Source organism: Diceros bicornis, chromosome 2 (assembly GCF_020826845.1).
Source record: "Diceros bicornis minor isolate mBicDic1 chromosome 2, mDicBic1.mat.cur, whole genome shotgun sequence".
Lineage (NCBI taxonomy): Eukaryota > Metazoa > Chordata > Mammalia > Perissodactyla > Rhinocerotidae > Diceros > Diceros bicornis.
Genome location: NC_080741.1, coordinates 81709223 through 81729320, shown reverse-complemented (window position 1 = coordinate 81729320; position 20098 = coordinate 81709223). Strand labels below are relative to the sequence as shown.

The 20098-nt window shown below is 49.3% G+C and overlaps 1 protein-coding gene and 1 long non-coding RNA gene across 5 annotated transcripts in view; one reads left to right on the top strand and one right to left on the bottom strand.

The window, feature by feature from the left end:
* Window positions 1–12355, top strand: part of LOC131419089 (endogenous retrovirus group FC1 Env polyprotein-like) — a 23769-nt gene extending 11414 nt beyond the window's left edge. Inside the window, exons 1-3 of one of the 4 annotated variants that reach the window (XM_058563867.1) lie at window positions 1842–2820; window positions 3733–4272; window positions 9673–12355. In XM_058563867.1, the coding sequence (XP_058419850.1) occupies window positions 10490–11800 (1311 nt within the window). In that variant the 5' untranslated portion in view covers window positions 1842–2820; window positions 3733–4272; window positions 9673–10489 and the 3' untranslated portion in view covers window positions 11801–12355. Of the gene's footprint in view, window positions 1–1841; window positions 2821–3231; window positions 4273–9672 lie in introns of those variants that run through there. The other 3 variants (XM_058563886.1, XM_058563857.1, XM_058563876.1) reach the window with 3 other exon arrangements.
* Window positions 565–20098, bottom strand: LOC131419103 (uncharacterized). Its single transcript, XR_009223142.1, has 4 exons — window positions 19656–20098; window positions 9833–9910; window positions 9697–9752; window positions 565–1099 (listed from the first exon to the last, which is right to left on the bottom strand). It is a non-coding gene; the product is annotated as an uncharacterized LOC131419103 (long non-coding RNA).

Below are 20098 nucleotides of genomic sequence, written 5' to 3'. Positions count from 1 at the left end.
AACAAAACTGACATCGGCTAAAACTGTGTAGTCAAAAGAGTTACTGATCTAAAAACTGACAGAAGAGTCAAATCTCCATGCCAACATGAAACTGCAAAAATCAGACTCAAGAGAATTGGAGTTGGCAGAAATCATGGCCAGAATGGGAAAACCCCGGGGGCCAAGTTGTCTACAATGTAGTATGTGCTGTAGGCAGAGAAACTGATTGATGAGTGAAATCATTATAAATTTTAATGAGGAAAGAGGATCTCAATGAAATGACCTCAATAAAGCAAAAATGGAAATACAGGAACATGGGAGTGGTTTAACTGCGCTTTGTGGAGCATTAATCAAAGGTTTGAATGGGGTCTTTGGAGCTTGTGCCGGAGAGTGCTTCCTCACCTTCACCAAAATTGGTAAAATGCGTGTGTTTGTACTTGAGATGTCCCTGCCGTCTGACCGGGGGTCAGAATGGACCACACCGTCTGGAGAAAAGATCGTGGCGCCGTGAGGTGCTCAGTGAACGCTGAACGGCGAGGGGTGTTTGTTTTTTTTTTTTTTTCATTTTATTTATTTCCCCTCCCCCAAAGCCCCAGTAGATAGTTGCATGTCATAGCTGCACATCCCTCCAGCTGCAGTATGTGGGACGCTGCCTCAGCATGGCCAGAGAAGCGGTGCGTCAGTGCGCGCCCGGGATCCGAACCCGGGCCACCAGCAGCGGAGTGCGCGCACCTAACCGCTAAGCCATGGGGCCGGCCCGAGGGTTGTTTGTTGATGGTGCAGCGCTGCTGGACTATTCAGCCGTCCGCTGACTGGACGGCACCTTTGAAACGTGTATCTGATACCATCACATCCTCCTACCTTTAGCGGCCCCCGACTGCTGCCAGGGTCAAATTTAGCGTCCTCCTGCATGGCCCGGCGCTGCTGCCCCACCCCCGTCTCTCACTGCTGTCCTCTACACTCTCTGGGCTCCGGCCACACTGGCCTCCTTTCCATTCTTGGGGGAAAACAGGCTGAGTGAGAGGCAGTGTAGCACAGTGAGTTCACATTCAGTCTCCACTACTTATGAGCTGTGTGGTCTTGTACAGGTTACTTAAACTCTCTGTGGCCGTTTCTCCATCTGTAAAATGGGAATAACAGCACGCACGTCAGTGTTGTCATGAGGATGAACTGAGATAGATAATACAGGAAAGCCCTGGAGCCTCGCCCCCTGTGTGGGAGCACTCGGGGGTCTTCACTCTTACTCCCACCTCAGGGCTCTTGCCCCTGCTGTTCTCTCTGCCTGGGGAGGGGGGGCCTGTCTGGTTAATTTCCACTCATCCTACAGACCTCGCCCTAAGCAGCTTCCCTCCAGGAAAGCCTCTGGGTGCTTTCTCTCTCTCTGTCTCTTTCGGTGCTGCCCTGAGCTCCATGGCTGTGAGCCCCACAGCGATGGCTGGATCTGCTGTCCTTCCATGCCCAGCACTGCCCTGGGGCCTGGCACTTAGCGGGCGATCAACAAATCACCTGTGGTGACCAGGGTGGGTTCCAGCCGTCCCAGCTGATAAGGAAATGCTGCATGCACGCAGGGAAGCTCTCTGGCTTCTCACACAGAGGACGGGCCTGGAGGTTCCCCAGTCTCCACCCCCCCACCTGGGCTCTGGGGAGACAGCACAGCCTCAGCAGATGCCCGAGCAGATGCTAGCTGCCTCCCTATGACAGCCCCTTAATTGCTTCCTCCCCAACCTTTCTGTTTTCCTTAAGGGGCTGTCGGCCCGACCAGGCCTCCCCGGTGGGCACAACAGGCTGCCAGCCCCTGTGCATTGGGATTTCAGTTACTGGTGACCCCACCCCACCCCCCCTTTCTGAGTAGCATCAGAAATTCCCTCCTTCAGCCCAGGACCACTCCTTATAAAGCAGGCAGCCCACAGGGCCGTTCTTCAGGGCCGCAGCATCGACAGGACCTACTGTGGGCCGGCCACTGCGCGGGTGGCCCTCGCGGCTCTTCCCTTGGCTGCTTCTCACCACTTGAAGCAGCCGTGGCCCAGCCTGCTTTGAAGGGCGGGGCCTGCCAACGGGGAGCTGGCTTTCACGGTTCCTCACCCAGATGTGTGCTCAGCAGATGTCTTGGACCCTGGTGTGGCCCCAGGACCTTGGGAATCAGAGTCTCTGGCGGGGGTGGGGGAACATGTTTAAAATGCTCATCCCCAGGCCCCAACCCAAACCTGAGGAATCAGCATTGCTGGGAGTGCTTGTCCCTTTTATTTAAAATCATAAAATGTACACATGGGTATGACACAGAAGTGTAGTGTAAAGAATAATGAAAAGCGAGCACCCTTGTAACCACCCTGGTTAAGAAACAGAACATTGCAGTCCTTAGAAGTTCCCTGCAGATTCATCTCAAATTGTGTCCCCTCCCTCCTCCACCCAGAGGTAGCCACCATCCTGACTTTTTGGATGATTAGTCTCTTGGTTTTCTTTGTGGTGTTACCAGCTTGACTATATCACTACACAATAAAGGTGATTTTCTCCTGTTCTTGAATTTCATATAAATGGAATCTTCTAGGGTGTGCTCTTCTCTGTCCAGCTTTTTTCACTTCATACCAAGTTTTTGAGATCCATCCATTGTGTTGTGTGTCACAGCAGTACATTCTTTTTTTACTGCTGTGTAGTATTCTATTGCACAAATGTGCCACAATTTTTATTCATCTCTTCGTCCTGTTGATGGACTTCCAGGTTGTTTCTAGTTTTTGACTCTTATGGAAAATGCTGCTGTGAATATTCTTGGACGTGTCTTCTGGGAGCCAGGTGCACACATTTCTGTGGCGTATGTATCTTCAAGTGGACTTGCTGGGCTGTAAGGTATGCGTATTTTTAACAGTTTCAGTGAGGTATGTTTTAGAATATGCATATTTTGAGATTTTAATAGATACTGCCAAACTCCTTTCCAAAAGTAGTTGTACATTTTACACTGCCACAAGCAGTATGTGCGAGTCCCACTTGCTCCCCATCCTCATCAATACTTGTTGTGGGCCAGCCCCATGGCTTAGCAGTTAAGTGCACGCGCTCCGCTGCTGGCGGCCCAGGTTCGATCCCGGGCACGCACCGGCGCACTGCTTCTCCAGCCATGCTGAGGCCGCATCCCACATACAGCAACTAGAAAGATGTGCAGCTATGACCTACAACTATCTGCTGGGACTTTGGGGGAAAAAATAAATAAATAAAATTAAAAAAAATAAATAAAAAAAATACTTGTTGTCAGACCTTTTTTTTTTCTTTTGTTTTGCCGTGAAGCCCCAAGCTTCCCAGGGGATTCTGATGCCCTCAGAGGAAGGCCTCCACTCTGCTGTGCATCACGATCAGCTCGCCAGGGGCAGACCCCGAGGCCCTGCCAGGTCACTCTGAATCAGAGTCCCCCGGGTTTGGGGCATAGACACCCGTGGTTTGAACAAGCTGTGCACCCCCTGAAGTTCCCCATTAGGAGCTTCTGCTCCACCAGGCCCCCTGCCAGGTTGTTAGCACTGCCTAAACAGCAAAGGTGAGCATACATTAGCATAAGGGAAGCTATCTTGTAGAGGGGAACTGTGCTGGAGCTATAAATATAACCCTGATCCACAAGGCACCCCTTTGTTGAGTCTGCAGTGCTTTAGTTTGCACGTAGCCTGGATACGTCCACACCGGCCTGTGAGCAATATGCATGCTCTGCTACTTTCCCAGCCTCGGCTTGCACATAGACCTCCCTATTGCAATAAGGCAGTAACTTTGTTCTTTAAGTTTTCCCAGGAATGTGGTGACCTCCAGAAAGGAGCCCTATGCTGGCATCCATCACCAGTGACAAGAGGAAGGGATGATCCGGCGCCTCAAGGACGGCAACACCAGATGGTCAGATTCCTAGACCCGCCTCTTTCAGCCCGTTGCTCCATATAACTGCTTCACAATTTTAGTAGTTTTAAGATGGTTCTTTAGGACACTAGTCCGCCATCTTCCCCCTTGCTGGCAAGCTGTAATAAAAGATCCCTTCCCTCCTACCACCTTGCCTCTAGACTGTTGGCTTGTCTCCATGGCGAGTAGAGGACCCCTATTTGGCAGTGACAAGTTTGGTGACCCAGATGGGACTACAACTCCTGCTCGTGGCTAGTCAGCCTTGGACGGGCAATCTGACAGCTAAGTCCCTAGCAGCTGCCGAGGCTTTTTGTCTCGGGGACTTGCTTTTCCTGCTTTCCTGTACCAACACCGGCTGCCTCCTTACGCTGACTGTGGTCAAGAGAGAAACGCCTACCTCTGAGGAGTCCACAGGGCTCCATCAGGAATTCGGTAAGTCGCCTTGGGGACGCCCAAGAACTTCCTTCCCCTCCATCTGGGATCTTGCCACTTACAGTAAGGCCATCTGGGCGTGCTTGGAGTGGGAACAGTTGTGGGACTTTACCTGAAATCTGGGAACTAGTTCACTGGTGTCTGGTTTTTTTCTGGGGTTCGTTTGTGTTTCTGTGTCTGTGTGTACGTGTAGGACGCGTCAACTTTGTGCAATAATAATGGGAAGTGCACCATCAGTTCCCGGGAAAAGCCCCTTGGGGCAGATTTTGGATAACTGGTCTGATTATAGCTATGAACCAATGACTTAAGAAAAAGATGATTTTTTATTGTAACACTGCCTGGATACAATACTCCCTAGGATCAGGTGAGAGCTGCCCAATTAACGGCTCACTGAATGGTTACACTATCTTGCAACTAGATATGTTTTGTAAGCGAGCTGGTAAAGATGATAAGATCCCATATGTCCAGGCCTTTATGCTGTTATATCAGGATAAAAAGAGGGAGGGAAAAGATTTCCTCATGGTACAAAGAATAAAAGGGAGAAAGGGATCCGTTTTACAGGAAACTCCGGAGAACGAGGAGGACATGGCAATCATTCAAAACCTCAACCCTCCCACAGCAGCACAAGCGGCTGCCGCTGCCCTCCTGTACCTCAGCCCCCAGAGGCACTTTTCGGCATGGGAGCTGAGCTCCAGCAGCTTGTGGGGGAAATGCTGAAAAGGACACAGGGTGAGTCGGCTGGGTTTCACCCTCCCGGACCAGACAGGGAACACAATTTGGCCAGGGGGCTGCTCCCGGAGCTGGGCAATTTCCCTTACGGCAATATCCAATAGAAGTTAATGCTGAAGGACAACCCGCAGGCTCCACATGGATGCATAACCCCTTCTCCACCTCTCATCTGTTTAACTGGAAAAATAACAACCCACCCTACTGGGAGGACCCCCAGCGGATGACTGATTTGCCCTCTTCTATTTTTGCCACCTATCATCCGTCAAGGCAGACATTCACATTCTGACAAGCATGCTGCTAACCAGGGATGAAAGGAGACTGATATTAGACAAAGCTAGGGAGGTAGCTGCTAGACTCCATACAGAAGACCCCAGTAACACCTGGGAATCTAGTGTGGCTGTCCCGTTAGTGGACCCAGATTGAAACCCTAATGAAGCTGGAGGTCGGGCCAGGCTGGAACATTATAAACGATGTATCCTGGTGGGCCTCGAGAATGGGGGTCCCCAAAGAGAAGAGTCTAAATAAGATTCAGGGACTCCAACAAAAACCTAATGAAGACCCCTCTGAATTTCTGGAAAGAGTTTACCAGGCCTACAGGCGTTACACCGACGCTGATCCTGAGGCCCCTGAAAACCTCAGGATGGTTAACATGACTTTCATAGCACCAAGTGCCCCAGACATTAAGAAAAAATTACAGAAGTTGGATGGGGCTTTGGGAATGAACCCTTCTCAGCGTGTAGATATTGCTTTCGAGGTCTATAATAGCCAAGAACGCCCAACTAAACAAGAGGATGCCAGATGGAGTGCCACCCTCCTGGCCGCTGCCTTAAGCGGCAAGAACATAGGCTACCGGAAGAAGGAACCTGAACAACAGGAAGACGGTAAGCGCCCCCTGGGGAAAAACCAATGTGCCTCCTGTAAGGAGGAAGGGCAGTGGAGAAGAGAATGCCCTAAGAAAAACAGAACCTTCCCCCCGGCTGAGGAAACCAAGGGAAAAGCCCCCCTGATGGTGGAAAGGCACCCTTGCTCTGATGCAGATTGACGGGTCTGGGGCTCCTTTGAACCTAAGACAACCTATCCATATTTCCCCACAGGAGCCCCGGGTACAAGTATCAATGGAGGAAAAACTGACTGATTTCCTAGTGGACATCGGTGCCACCTACTCTGTTTTAAATACAAAACTGACAAAAAAATCAACCAGGTCTACTCAAGTAATTGGGGTTTCTGGCAAAGTCCAAGATCAGCCATTTTTACAGCCATTAGACTCGCAAGTGGGAGACCGAATTCTAAAACATAGTTTCCTGTACATGCCGGAATGCCCCATCCCACTTTTGGGCCGGGATCTTCTCTGCAAATTAAACACACAGGTAACCTTTGCTCCGGGACAGCTAGACATACACGTCCCTCCGGAACAATCCCTAAGATTACAGATGGCCTTGCTGGGAATCTCAGAATCAGAGCCAGAATTAGTGCCGCCTGAAATCTACGAGGAGGTAAGGCCCAATGTATGGGCAGATGGGACCCCGGGTAAAGCAAAAAATGCCCAGCCAATACAAATACCGTTGAAGGAAAAGACGGTCAAGCCTCTTTTAAAACAGTGTCTGCTCAAACAAGAAGCCCAAAGAGGCATACAATTTTTTTAAAAAAATTTCTGGAGGCAGGGCTAATTAGGCCCTGTCGGTCTCCATGTAACACACCTATTCTCCCAGTGAAAAAAGCTAACTCCAATGAGTACTGCTTTGTCCAAGACCTCCGCGCTATAAATGACGTGGTTCAGGACTTGCACCCCGTGGTACCTAGCCCCTATACTATACTGACAGATATACCAGGAGAACATGGTTGGTTTTCAGTTTTGGACTTAAAAGATGGACTTTTCTGTGTGCCGTTGGCTAAGGAAGCCCAACAACTGTTTGCTTTTGAATGGCACAATGCAGACACTCAGACAAAACAGCAATATTGTTGGACTGTACTCCCCCAGGGGTTTAAAAATTCCCCCACTTTGTTTGGAGAAACCTTGGCTAGAGACTTAAGTCGTCTAAAACTAAAGGATGGGCTACTGTTACAATATGTGGATGACCTGCTCGTAGCGAGCCCCACTTATGAACTATGCTTAACAAATACCATCAAGGGGCCGGCACCATGGCTTAGTGGTTAAGTGCGCGCGCTCTGCTACTGGCGGCCTGGGTTCGGATCCTGGGCGCGCACCGATGCACCGCTTCTCTGGCCTTGCTGAGGCCGCGTCCCACATACAGCAACTAGAAGGATGTGCAACTATGACATACAACTATCTACTGGGGCTTTGGGGGCGGGGGGAAGGAGGAGGATTGGCAATAGATGTTAGCTCAGAGCCAGTCTTCCTCAGCAAAAAGAGGAGGATTAGCATGTATGTTAGCTCAGGGCTGATCTTCCTCACAAAAGAAAAAAAAAGAAAAAAAAAACATACCATCAAAACTCTAAATCACCTGGCTAAATGCGGATATAAAGTCTCCCAAAAGAAAGCCCAAATCTACAAACAAAAAGTTACTTATCTCAGGTTCATTATTTCCAATGGGCAAAGAGCGTTACTGCTGGATGGAAAAAAGGCAGTCGCCTGCCTGGGCCCTCCCAAGACCCGCCGGCAGTTGCGAGGGTTTCTGGGGATGGCCGGTTTCTGTCGGATATGGATCCCTAATTATGGACTTATAGTAAAACCTCTATATGAGGCCTTAAAAGGCTGAGACTCAGAACCTCTGGACTGGACTGAAGAATGTCAACTGGCATTTGACACCATCAAAACCAAACTGGTAACAGCCCTGGCTGTAGGACTGCTGGACCTGGAAAAGCCTGTTCGTCTTTATGTACGTGAGAGAATGGGTATAAGCTAGGGGTGCTAACCCAACAGTTAGGGACTCTTCCAAGACCTGTGGCCTGTTTCTCCAAACAATTAGATCCAGTGGTGAAGGGCTGGCCTCCCTGGCTCAGAGCAGTGGCTGCTACTTGTGACATCTTACAAGAAGCTAAAAAATTCACTCTGGGCCAACCCACCACTGTCTATGTCCCCCACCATGTCCTCACCTTACTGAAACAGAAGGGAGGATACTAGCTCACCTCAGGCAGAATGGGCACATATCAGGCCATCCTGCTAGATAACCCAAATGTTAGGTTACAAGTCTCATCAACTCTGAATCCAGCCACCTTGCTCCCCAACGAAACTTCACAGACAACAAATCATAACTGTTCACAAGTTACAGAAATGGTTTATTCCTGCTGGCCAGACCTAAGGGACCAACTGTTTGAGGACCCTGAACTGGAACTGTTCACAGACGGCAGCAGCTTCATGGACGGAGGTAAGAGACGCCAGATACGCAGTTGTGAAGCTGCATGAGACCTTAGAGGCCAGAGCCCTACCTCCAGGAACCTCAACTCAAAGGACAGAAATCATAGCCATGACCCAAGCCTTACACCTATCCCGGGGAAAAAAGGTAAATATTTACACAGATTCACGGTATGCATTCTCAGTGGTCCATGCCCACGGGGCAATTTGGAAAGAAAGGGGACTCCTAGCTGCTGACAAAAAAAAAAAAAACAAAAAAACATGCCTTAAAAATATTACAGTTATTAGAGACAATTAATGAGCCCTCACAAGTGGCCATAACACACTGCACTGGTCACCAAAAGGGCGAGGCCTCTATTGCCGGAGGAAACTGGCTGGCCGATCAAACAGCCAAGAAAGCAGCGAGAACAAAAGGCTCTGTCATAATTGGCTCTTTACTCTCTCAAACTTGTCTGAATTTCAGCCAACTTACTCAGAAAGGGACTTAGAACGGGCAAAAGACTGGGATTTTACCTCAGACCCACAGACAGGCTGGAAAATTAACGACCAAGGGATAATTCTCATGCCTGAGACTCTCCTCTACCCACTCCTAGAACGAGGACATGAGAGCACCCATTATGGGAGAGAAATACTTTACAATGGGTTCAGAAATGTATTGTGGGACCTAATTTAAAAAAGACTGTGCAACAAGTAACTAGGAATTGCATGATTTGTGCAAAAAATAATCCCCAAACTGCTCTGGGGCCTCCACAATTGGGAGTCCAACACAAAGGAGAATGGCCGACGGAAGACTGGCAGACGGACTTCACTCAAATGCCCGGCGCCGCTGGAAATTACCGCTATTTACTGGTATTTGTGGATGCCTTTTCTGCGTGGGTAGAGGCTTTACCCATCCAGTCGGCGAAGGCCACCGAGGTCGTCAGAGCTCTATTTACGGAGATCATTCCCAGATTCGGCCTGCCTAATAGCTTACAGAGTGACAATGGACTTGCTTTCGTTTCTCAGGTCACTCAGCAGGTCCCCAAGGTGGGACACTTGGGACACTCAAATGGACACTACATTCAGCTTGGAGACCCCAATCCACGGGAAAAACAGAAAAGATGAATCATAATCTAAAAAACAACATTGCCAAAATCTGTCAATAAACTCATCTCACCTGGGACAAAGCGCTGCCTATTGCCCTGCTGCGGATTAGAGTAGCCCCCAGAAGTAGGCTTCAATTGAGCACTTTTGAAATTCTATATGGCCGTCCTTTTCAGGTTTCTTCTTTCTCAGGCGGATCACCTCAGGCTCTAAAGGATGTTGCACTTGCAGCTTATGTCAAATCTTTAAGTGCCATACTAACTTCTGTCCATGAGTTTGCCTCTAACAGGTCAGCTTACCCGTCTGATGTGCCCCTCCATCCTTTCCGTCCCGGTGACCACGTACTGCTGATGACCTGGAGGGAACAAGGACCTGAGAATCAACTGGCTGCTAGATGGACGGGCCCCTTTGACATACTGCTGACCACACACTCACCTGTCAAGCTCGCTGGAATAAAGCCATGGGTACATCACTCTCGGATAAAGGCGGCTCCACCCTTATAGGAAAGTACACCTTGTAACCAAAGGGATACTTGGCAAGTGGAGCCCCTTAAGGAGTTAAAATATGTATTCAAGAAAAAACCTTAGCTTTTTACATTTGCTTTCTCTCCTTGCTATCCGTGTAGCCTGGAAAAACAATGCTTTGTTCCGTATCGCTCAGGCTATTGCATCCTCTACCAATGCCACTAACTGCTGGATTTGTCATGCCAAGCCCTCTTCTGTCTTTGAAAATGGGGATCCATTGGTCCACCCCATAGATAATTATTCCCAGGTTCCTCCAGGCTGGACCCAAGAGGGCTATAACCAAAAGGGTGATATACCGGGTTAGAATAGCCCAATTCTCCACTGGAAGGCAGGGGGCTCTTCCCTGCCTCCCTATACCCTTAAAAAAAAAAACAACACAAGTATGTTATGCCCTCTCCAGAAAACAATACATTGCCCATATGTACAACTTCCCCGATTGAAATCCCTGCATATGGATTTGGTCCACAAGAATTAAAAAAATTCCTTGCTGTTATTTTCAAATAAAAGCGCTCACCCATGAACTCGGGTATCAGACACTAAGGCTCCCCAGATAATTCAACAAAAGAGGATGCTCCCCGTGATACGTGGCAACAATGTTACTCTATATTGTGCCTTAACCTCTACTTCCCCGGTGGGCCCTGTTAACTCGTTTAGAGACACTGAAATGGGCCGTGAGCTATTTTTCCATTTTAATGGGCGCCCTTTCCCTCAGGTCATAAATGTCGCAGACACCACTAAAAAAAATAATTTGGACTTTTCAATCTGTATTGACAATGTCACCTCCCTGGATGCTGGGTTTTATTTCTGTATAAAGTTTCAGAAGGGCAACCCAGACATCATGATTAAATCTGGCATAGGTGCCCAGCTTGTAGATACGAAACTTTCCTCTTCTATAGTCCAAATCACCCCTGGAGAACCTACAGACTCAAATTTTCCGGGCCACAACTGGGTGGAAAAGACGACACTGGCTATCAACATAGATACTGACCACATGTATTGTCCCCCTGAAGGATATATATCCATTTATAGTCATAATGGAATACCTTGGGCACACAACTGCCTGCGGCGTCCTATAGACTCAGGGCAATGTTTATTGGGCACCTTAATAATACTCTTCAATTTATATTCCAACGAAGAAACAAAACATTGGATAACTCCCCTAAAACTGCTCCCTAGAGTCAGCCAAGATTTGCCTGGTGGAATTCCCGATGGGGATGCTCATTTCTTTGGGTACAGCCTGTTACCTTGGTGGGGAGTTGCAGCCCACCAACATGTCCTTCAAAACTTATCTCGTACTCTTGAAATGATAGCTAGTGAAACTGCTAACTCGCTTACTAATTTACAGACCTCTCTTGCCTCTTTAGGCCAAGTAGTCTTGGATAACAGAATAGCTCTGGATTACACCTTTGCAGAACAAGGAGGTGTATGTCTGGCGGCTAACACCACCTGCTGCACTTATATCAATACATCCTCCCAAGTAGAAACCAGTATTAATAAAATAAGAGAACAAGTCGCTTCGATGCAGACGACATTAAATCAGCAAACCCCTCTCCTGTCAGGTGACTGGTTTTCTAACTTTTTTTCCTGGGTACCGGCAGGAATTCAGTCCATTCTTGTGGGAATCATAAAAGGCGGCCTAACATTAACATTAACAGGTTTACTAATATACATGGCCGTTAAAAGTGAAATAAAATGTATATCCACCTTAACCACCAAGGCTTCCAAATCAATAGCACGGCAGGTCCCCCTCCAGCACCCTCCGGCTCGTTTTAAAAAGAGAGTAAATCTCTTCCATGCCATGGTCCCCTCACACCGCGCCACTTCAGCAGGAAGTAGCCAGACTGGACACGATGGCCCTGTTCCCTATGCCAGCATATGATTATGCCGGGGGTGCATTTGACAGGGGGGAATTGTTAGTTCTGCTTCAGTAGCTATGATAGATATGTAGTCACAGGTTAGCATAAGGGAAGCCATCTTGTAGAAGGGAATCATGTTGGAGCTATAAATAACCCTGATCCACAAGGCACCCCTTTGTTGAGTCTGCAATGCTTTAGTTTACACGTAGCCTGGATACGTCCACACCTGCTTGTGAGCAACATGCATGCTCTGCTACTTTCCCAGCCTCAGCTTACACATAAACCTCCTTACTGTGATAAGACAGTAACTTTTTGTTCAAGTTTTCCCAGGAATGTAATGACCTTCAGAAAGGAGCCCCTATGCTGGTATCCGTTGCCGGGGACAAGAAAAAGGGATGATCCGGCGTCTCAAGGACTACAACCACAACAACATTCCGAAATCCCCCCTTTCAGCCCATTTGCCCTATATAACTGTTTCAAAAGTTTGTAGTTTTATGATGGTTCTTTACGGACACTAGTCCGCCATCTTCCCCCTTGCTAGCAAGCTGTAATAATAATAAAAGACCCCTTCTCTCCTACCACCTTGCCTCTGGACTATTGGCTTGTCTTTGCAGCGAGCAGAGGACCCCTATTTGGCAGTGACACCATCACTGTATTTTGGGAACAGGTAACGTGTTCCTCTAGTTTTCCAGGTTCACAGAGGGAGAGGAGTGATGCCCCAGGATGGGTGATACCCAGAGCCTCGCTCACACCCGCCTAGAGGACTGAGATGAGGAGATCTGGGACTCGTGGGCTGAGGAGATTCAGATGAGACTCGGGGAGCTGGTGCTGTCACGGGATAAGATCTTGGGGGACCTCGGGGTGGAGTAAATTTCTGCATTTGGGACAAACATGAATCTCTGGGGGTCAGAGGGTGCACTGTCATAGGCAGAATAATGGCCCTCAGAAATGCCCACACCCTAATCCTGGGACCCATGGATATCTTGCATTACATGGCAAAAGAGACTTTGCAGATATATTGAAGATTACAGACTTTATAATAAGGAGATTATTCTGGATTATCTGGGTGGGCCCATCTGATCACACAGGTCCTTAAAACAGAAAACTTTCTGTGGCTGGAGTCAGAGATTCAAAGTGTGGGAGAGACTCAACCCACTGTTGCTGGAGAAGGCCACACGAAAGCACGAGAAAGAGTGCAGGCAGCCCCAGGGGCACAGACCAGTCCCCGGCGGACAGCCAGCAGGGAAGCAGGGACCTCAGTCCTACATGGAGCTGAAGTTGGCCAACAACCTGAATGTGCCTGGAAGTGGGTTCTCTCCCGCAGCCTCCAGGAAGAGCCCAGGCCAGCCCATCACCTTAGCTTTGGCCTTGAGACCCTAAGCAGAGCACCAGCCCAGCCCACTGGACTTCTGACTTACAGAATGGTGAAATAAAAAACGGATGTTGTTTTAAGGCAATAAATGTGTGGTAAACTGTTATGGCAGCAACAGAAAACCAAGATGTCATCTCAGACTCTGAACAGCCCTCAGAAATCACTTCCCTGATTTTTGCAAATGGGGAAACTGAGGCCCAGAAAGCAGAACACAGCAGAAAGGTCACACAGGAAGAGGTAGAGAGCCAAAGAGCCCACATGTTCTAGGCCAGTTCTTGTTCTCAAAGGGAGACTCAGGGCTCTAAGCCCAAAACCAAACTGTGGAACACAGTGGACACCTCTGTGAATGACCATAATCAATCACTTTAGACACAGTGATTCACAAAGAGCCCACAAGTGGTTCCCAGCCTGCCTCCATCTCTGTGGGAGGAGGAGAGTCCACACAGGGCTGGACTTGATTTATATAAAACCCAGCTGCTCCTCAGGCCAAAGAGAGAGACGGGACAGGACAGATGCTGACTGGGAGACCAGGATTCCGAAAAGCCACAAAGAAGGCTAGTCCTTGGGCCAAAGCCATCTAAACACATTTTCTTCCTCCAGCGATTATCTCTAATTGGTCTATTCAAAGGAAACTAATTTATGCCTGTCACCAGGGCCTTCTCCAGTAGAAGCCACTTGAGAACGAAGCCCCCGTGAGCTGAAGACTCACCTCTCCAGGGGTAAGTGGGAGGCAGGCAAGACCCCAGCTCCAAAGAGATTGTTACCTCCACACCTTCCCTTTCTCCCACTGTGGGGATGGGGAGTGAGGCTGGAAAGCGCAGGGGACAGTCTTCAATGGTCCGAGGAAGGCTGCAAGGCAGGGAGAGCCTCAGGCGGTTCCCCACTGCTGACATGCGCTCTCAGCCTCTGCTCTGCCCTCTGCACTTCAGAATCTCAGGCTGGAGGCTGTAAATCTCACTTTCAGTCACTCCCTGCCACATCCGGTCCAGCCATCAGCCTCCCTGCACCTGTCCTCAGTCTCTGTAGACCCCAGGCCCTTCACAACCGTGTCTTTGCGCACGCCGTCCCTTCCATTTGGAATGCCCTTCCCACACTTCTTCACCTGGCCAAGTCTGACTCGCCCTTTGAGCCCAGCACAAATGTCCAACTTGAACCCTGCAAACTCCTCAAGGAAACCTCTTCTTCAACACACTTGGCTGCTCCTCCTGCGCTGCCAGAATACTGTTCATTTTCCTGTTGTACTTACAATCACATCCACTAGCCATTTACGGATCGGCCTTCCCTCCGAGGACTTAACTCTGAGCCATGCCTGTGATCCCCAGCTCCCGTCCTACAGGGGCTGGCACGTGGTAGACATCTGTTAAACGCTCCTTAAATTGACTTGAGTATGTCTTTCTAGACGGGATGCTCAGAAACGTTTTCCAAGGTCCGACTTGTATGTAGTAAAATCTCAGACTGTCAGGAGCCTGATCCCCTCATTGTACTGAGGAAACAGAGGCCTGGGTCACACAGGTGATGCCAAGAGACATGAGATGCAGGGCAAATGAGAAACGGACGGAGCTGGGAGTGGGTGAGCCCCTGGGTGCAGTGAGGGAGTAGAACAGTGAGTGTGTGGGGTCCAGCCTTCCCAGTGAGAGGTGAGGGCTTGGGCCCAGCACGCTGTGACGTCATCACGGCCAGCTTGGGCTTCCTGCCTTGTCCAGGGCAGAGCCAGCAGGAGAAAGGGGTGGGCTCTACAGTCAGGCAGACCTGCATGCAAACCCCTGCTTCCCCTCTTGACACCTGGGTGGCCTTAGGCAAGCCACATTCCCGCTCTGAGCCTCAGTTTCCTCATCTGTAAAATGGGAAGAGGACTGTACCTTTCTCACAGGGTCCTTCCTGACCCTCTCCCTCTATCAACTCCCTCTCTCTATCAAGGTAATTAATTCTTCATCATATTTCAGGGCCAAGCCCAAGTGTCATTTGCTCAGAAGTCTTCTCCAGCCACAGATAGGTCAGGGCACCTGCTAGAAGCTCTTAGAACTGCCTACACTTCTCTGGAGCACTCAGCACAGTTGAATTTAAGTAACTAACTGTGCGATCAGGCATTTCATGTCTGAGTCCCCAGGCCAACTGTCAACCTGCCTTGTTTCTCCTGTTTTCAGGAGAAACACCCAGAGCACTGATGAGGCCTGGGGAGAATCCACAGAAAGTCCTGTTTGGGTGCAGTGTGCCCCTCTGAGAGAACACAGTGAGCTTCAGCCTCAGAATGCATCCACTTATTTAACAAACTTTAGCAAACTTGGAGCATCATCTGGGTACCCAGCCCTATGCCAAGTGCCAGGGACACAGGGACGAGTTGTAGGAGGTGACGCCCTGGAGGGGCTCACAGTGAGGGAAGAGAGACGGTTACGTAAACAACACAGGTGGGCAGGTTCTACACAGATGAACCAGGAGAAAGTGGTCAACCCTGAGGTGGGGAGGTCAGCGAGGTGGTGCCAACCTGCTGGGGTCTGAGGAACACAAAGAAGCCCTTCTGTTCCACAATATTTTTCCAAGCATTTAATACAGTGTCTGAAATTCCCCCATGGGAGGAAGGGTGTCATGCCCTTCCTCCTTTGCCCTCACTGCCTCCTCTCCATGATCACCATAGGCAGTGACGAGGGCGGCAGCTTATCTAGTGGAAGGAAGAATGGAGGAACCAAGGCCTCTCTTTGGGCTGCAGTTTCCTCCTCTGTAAAATGAGGGAGTTCGGACAGGCTCGGTGGTACCTTAAACCTCCCTCCCCAACACTGGGCACAGGGGAGGGTCAAGGAGAGACCAAAAGTCGGGCAGATCCTGCGACGCACAAACGTCTCTTCACTATAGTGCTGCTGCTGGCCTTGGATGGAGACCTCAGGGCCTCCTGGAGTCGGAGACTGGGTTTGAGGGAGAGGATGGGGTGGGAAGCTCCTCATCCCAGAGGCTGAGCAGCTGCCTAAACCCTGGTCCCCGCTAAGCCACTGCCTCACTCCACGCCTCTGAACCCAGCCTTGACCTCTGGCCCTCATGCCGGCCAGGAAACTTGGGTTTGGACCAGGGACCTCCCTGGAAACCAGATGTAGCATCTACAAGGAGCTTCCAGGAGGGGAGCGCAGGCCCAGAACAATCCCTAGCTGCATGATGTCACCCTCCTTTCTTCTATGTCACCCAGAGCAGCTCCAGGTGGGGCCCAGGACCAGCCCACCCTGTCCCGGGTCAGTCCCAGGGACCCAGCTTCGCTCACCTCCATTCCTCACGGAACACCCAGCATGCGGCTTCGCAGCAGACACCCCCGAGTTCTCAGTCCAACTCTGCCACTCGCCGGCTAGGTGATCCTGGACGACACTTCACCCCAGTTCCTTCACTGCTCTCCATGACACCCTCCCTGGTCTCGTCCAAACCCTCTGTCCTACAGGGCGCTTCTCCTCCTGCCCTTCCTCAGTTCCCTTCTTCATACTAGGTACGATCACAATAACAGCCACAATCACATTCACTAAAAACCTACTTCATTCACACCCAGCCCTGCACCAGGCACTTGGCATGAGTTACTCTTAACCATTAGATACCTGTCACTATCTATTATCCCCATTTTACAGTCGAGTAAACTGAGAAACATTCCAGGAAAATGGCTTACCCAAGGCCCCACACGGAAAATAACTCTGCCTACCTACCTCCTATCCTCCTTCAGGTCTGTCTTTGCCTAAATTTTGCTTTTAATCAGTATCTTGACTCCTCCAAACGGTGGTTGTTAGGAGAATCAATGGAGCTAAAAGGCATGAAAAACTCTGTAAACTGTAAAGTGCAGTGCACCAGCATGTGGGTGTCACATCAGGTTTCACGACTTCCTGAGTTTTCTGGTCAACCTTTCTGACTCACAGAAGGAACCTCCAGACGGCCTCTCTGGCAGAGTTCACCGGGCCTCTCTACACACACCCGCAGTGGGGATGAGTCACACCTCCCCAGGCGGGGCAGCTCCTGCCGGGAGCAAGCGCTGCTCAATGCAGCTGAGACCCACCTCCCTGCGCCTGCCCTGAGGGTCCTGGCTCTGTGCTCCAGGCTCTCAGACCCTGTCTATGCACCGCCTCTGCAACAGGGTCCCTTGGAGCCCCCGTTTTCTCACCTGTAAAATGGGGCTGATAATCAATGAGATAAGATTTATAAAGTAGTGGAAGGCACACACACATATAAAATACTGGCAGACACCCAAACCTGCTGAGTGTTGCTTCCCTTCCCCATTCACATCCTTAATGTCATTTCCATTCTTATAAAATAGACGGTGAGAAGGTTATTATAATCCAGGAGTTTATGATCCAACAGTCACCTACCCCTAAACTGCTTCTTAACCTGTCACACCTTCTCCCCCTCAACAGAACAAAAGGCCTGTTTTTGAAAGATGGGCAGAAACCACCATTTCTCCACCTCCACTACTGTGTCTGGCACAGTGTTCTGTAAACCACTGATTAACTCACTGGTGAAAAAGACTTATAAATACGTACACCTGACAGACAGCACTTGTTAAAAGAAGCCTGCCAGATTATATCAGATGAGGTGGGGGTTTTCAAACCGCATTCCTCAGAAACCCTAGGCTCCTGTGGGAGAGGATTCACAAATGTCTGTTTTGAATTGCACGGACACAGACACTGCTACAGTATTAACAATAATAGTTAACGTGTATTGAGCACTTAAACTGCACCAGGCTCCAGCTACATCCTTTGCAAGTGTTAACTCGTTCAAACCTCATAACAACCTCTTGAGCTAGGTAGTGCCATCTTCCCTGCTTTCACAGATGAGGCAGCTAAGGCACAGAGAGGTTAAGTAATTTACCCAAGGACACAGAGCTAATAACCAGCAGGGCTGGGATTTGAACCCAGTCATCTGCTCTAAAAAACATGCCCTCAATCCCCATAACATAGCACTTTGGACAAGAGCACTAAAATCCACAACTCCCAATTTCCAAGATTTCTATTCCTCATGACAATCTCGTTAACTGACTTCCTATGATGTATTAAAATTCTGAAATTATAAAAGAGAATCATAATAACAAACCCCTGCCTTCTATGTTGGGGTTCTGAGTAAGAGCTCATTTGAAAAAGGATCCTGCTGCAACAGAAAGTCTGGAAACCACTGAGATTAAGTGTGTGCTGGAGCCCCAAGGAGCACCGAATGACCAATCTTCCTGTTTGCTTCAGTATGGCCAGGCACCTGACTCCAGAAGGAGGACTTCAACCCTCTCCCACGGCAGGTCAGAGGCCAGGGGCTACTACCTTTCCAGGCGCTGCCTTTTCAGCAGGTGAGCCTTCCAGCATTTCAGCACTTCTGAGGGTCAGATGCAGTGGGATTGGGCAGGAAAAACATGTTCCCCTGTATCAGGAGGCGCCTTCCGGAACTGGTCTCAGAGCTGACGCTGAGTCTTCCTATGGTCTTCTGAGGCCTCTCCAGCCTTGGGGCCTGGACACCTTTCACAGGCTGCTGAGACAACATCTACAGCAGCCCACCTACTTCCTTGGGACTCTTTGTGCCCAGCCAGAAATAGCCCCAAGAGCTCAGATTTCCTGGCCTGTGCAAGTCACAACAGCCTTATGAGAGATTCTGGTATCCTTTCCACTTGTGCTTAATTGCTGACCATGATGGAGAGCTCAGAACCTCACAGGACATCCCTGCTGTCACATCTCTCGGTGTGAGACAGTCTCGTCACAACAGAGTACAGGAGAACTTAAGGTCTCTGAGCAGATTCTGTAAGGCAGAATTTTGTGTGTGTGTCTTGTTTTCTTAACTAACATCATGCAAGCAAGCCTGAAATTTCAAATTCCTGGGTCATGCCTTGACCTGGGGAAACTTCCCATGGGCTCTATCCATGGCTCCAGATCAACCCCCTGCACATAGATAATGGGTCTGTTTACATACAGACCAGCCACATCACCCCGAAAAACAATCTCAACCGAGACATGCGTCTTGCAGGAAAACAGCCAGAGACACAGGCCTCTCCAAGACGGGGAAACACCGCAATTTTCAGCTGCACGCTCAGCATCCCCGACACACGGCTCAGGGGCTGCCTTCACCTCTTGGAGACTGGACAGTCTTGGGGCATTCTCAAGGAGCCAGATGAAAAGCCTTAATTCATCACTCAGAAATTATTATGAGTTCTTTGTCCTGTTGACCCGGAGTATCAGGAGCACGGATGATCAATTACCCAAGGGCCCTTCCTGAACCTAGCCTGGCGATCTATGGAAGCGTTAACCTCCTGCATAATATCACCTCTTTGATTGTTACCGCAATAGTGTGTGTTGTTCTCTCTATATATAGTTTTTACATCATCCGCTGGTCATGTGGACCTGAGCAAGTAGACAGTCATCACAAGCTGTCCATTCCAAATGCCATTAATAAGGACATTTCCATTCTGAAGATTCCTACACCATTTTGTGTCCTCACCTTTAACACCTGGAGAGTCCATTTCAGTTAGGAAGTTCTCAAAGGAGGATGAACGAGAAAAAGGGAAGAACTCATACCTAGAGATACCTTCCTTCCGGTCCGAGCTCCATCGTTTACTGGCTTACAAGTCATGTCACCACTCTGAACGTCAGTTTCCTCTTCTATTAAAAAAGTAAAACTGGATTAGTACTCCCAAAGGGACATTCAGCAAATTAAATGAAGTGATGCACATCAAGTGAGAAAGAACCTCACAGCACAGCTGAGAGCACGGGTGCTGGAAACTGCCCAGCTTAAAATTCTGGCTCTGCTGCTGACTATGTGTGTGACCTTGGGCCCTTTACTTAACTTCTTGGTACCTTAGTTTCCTCGTCTGCTAAGGGTAAACAGAAAAAACAGTGTCTATGCGGCAGGGTGGTTTTTCAGATTAACCAAGTTAATATACATAAAGGTCTAAGACAGCGCCCAGCATACAGCGAACACACAATGCAGCTACGGTGCACGGCAGCGGATGTTTGCCTCA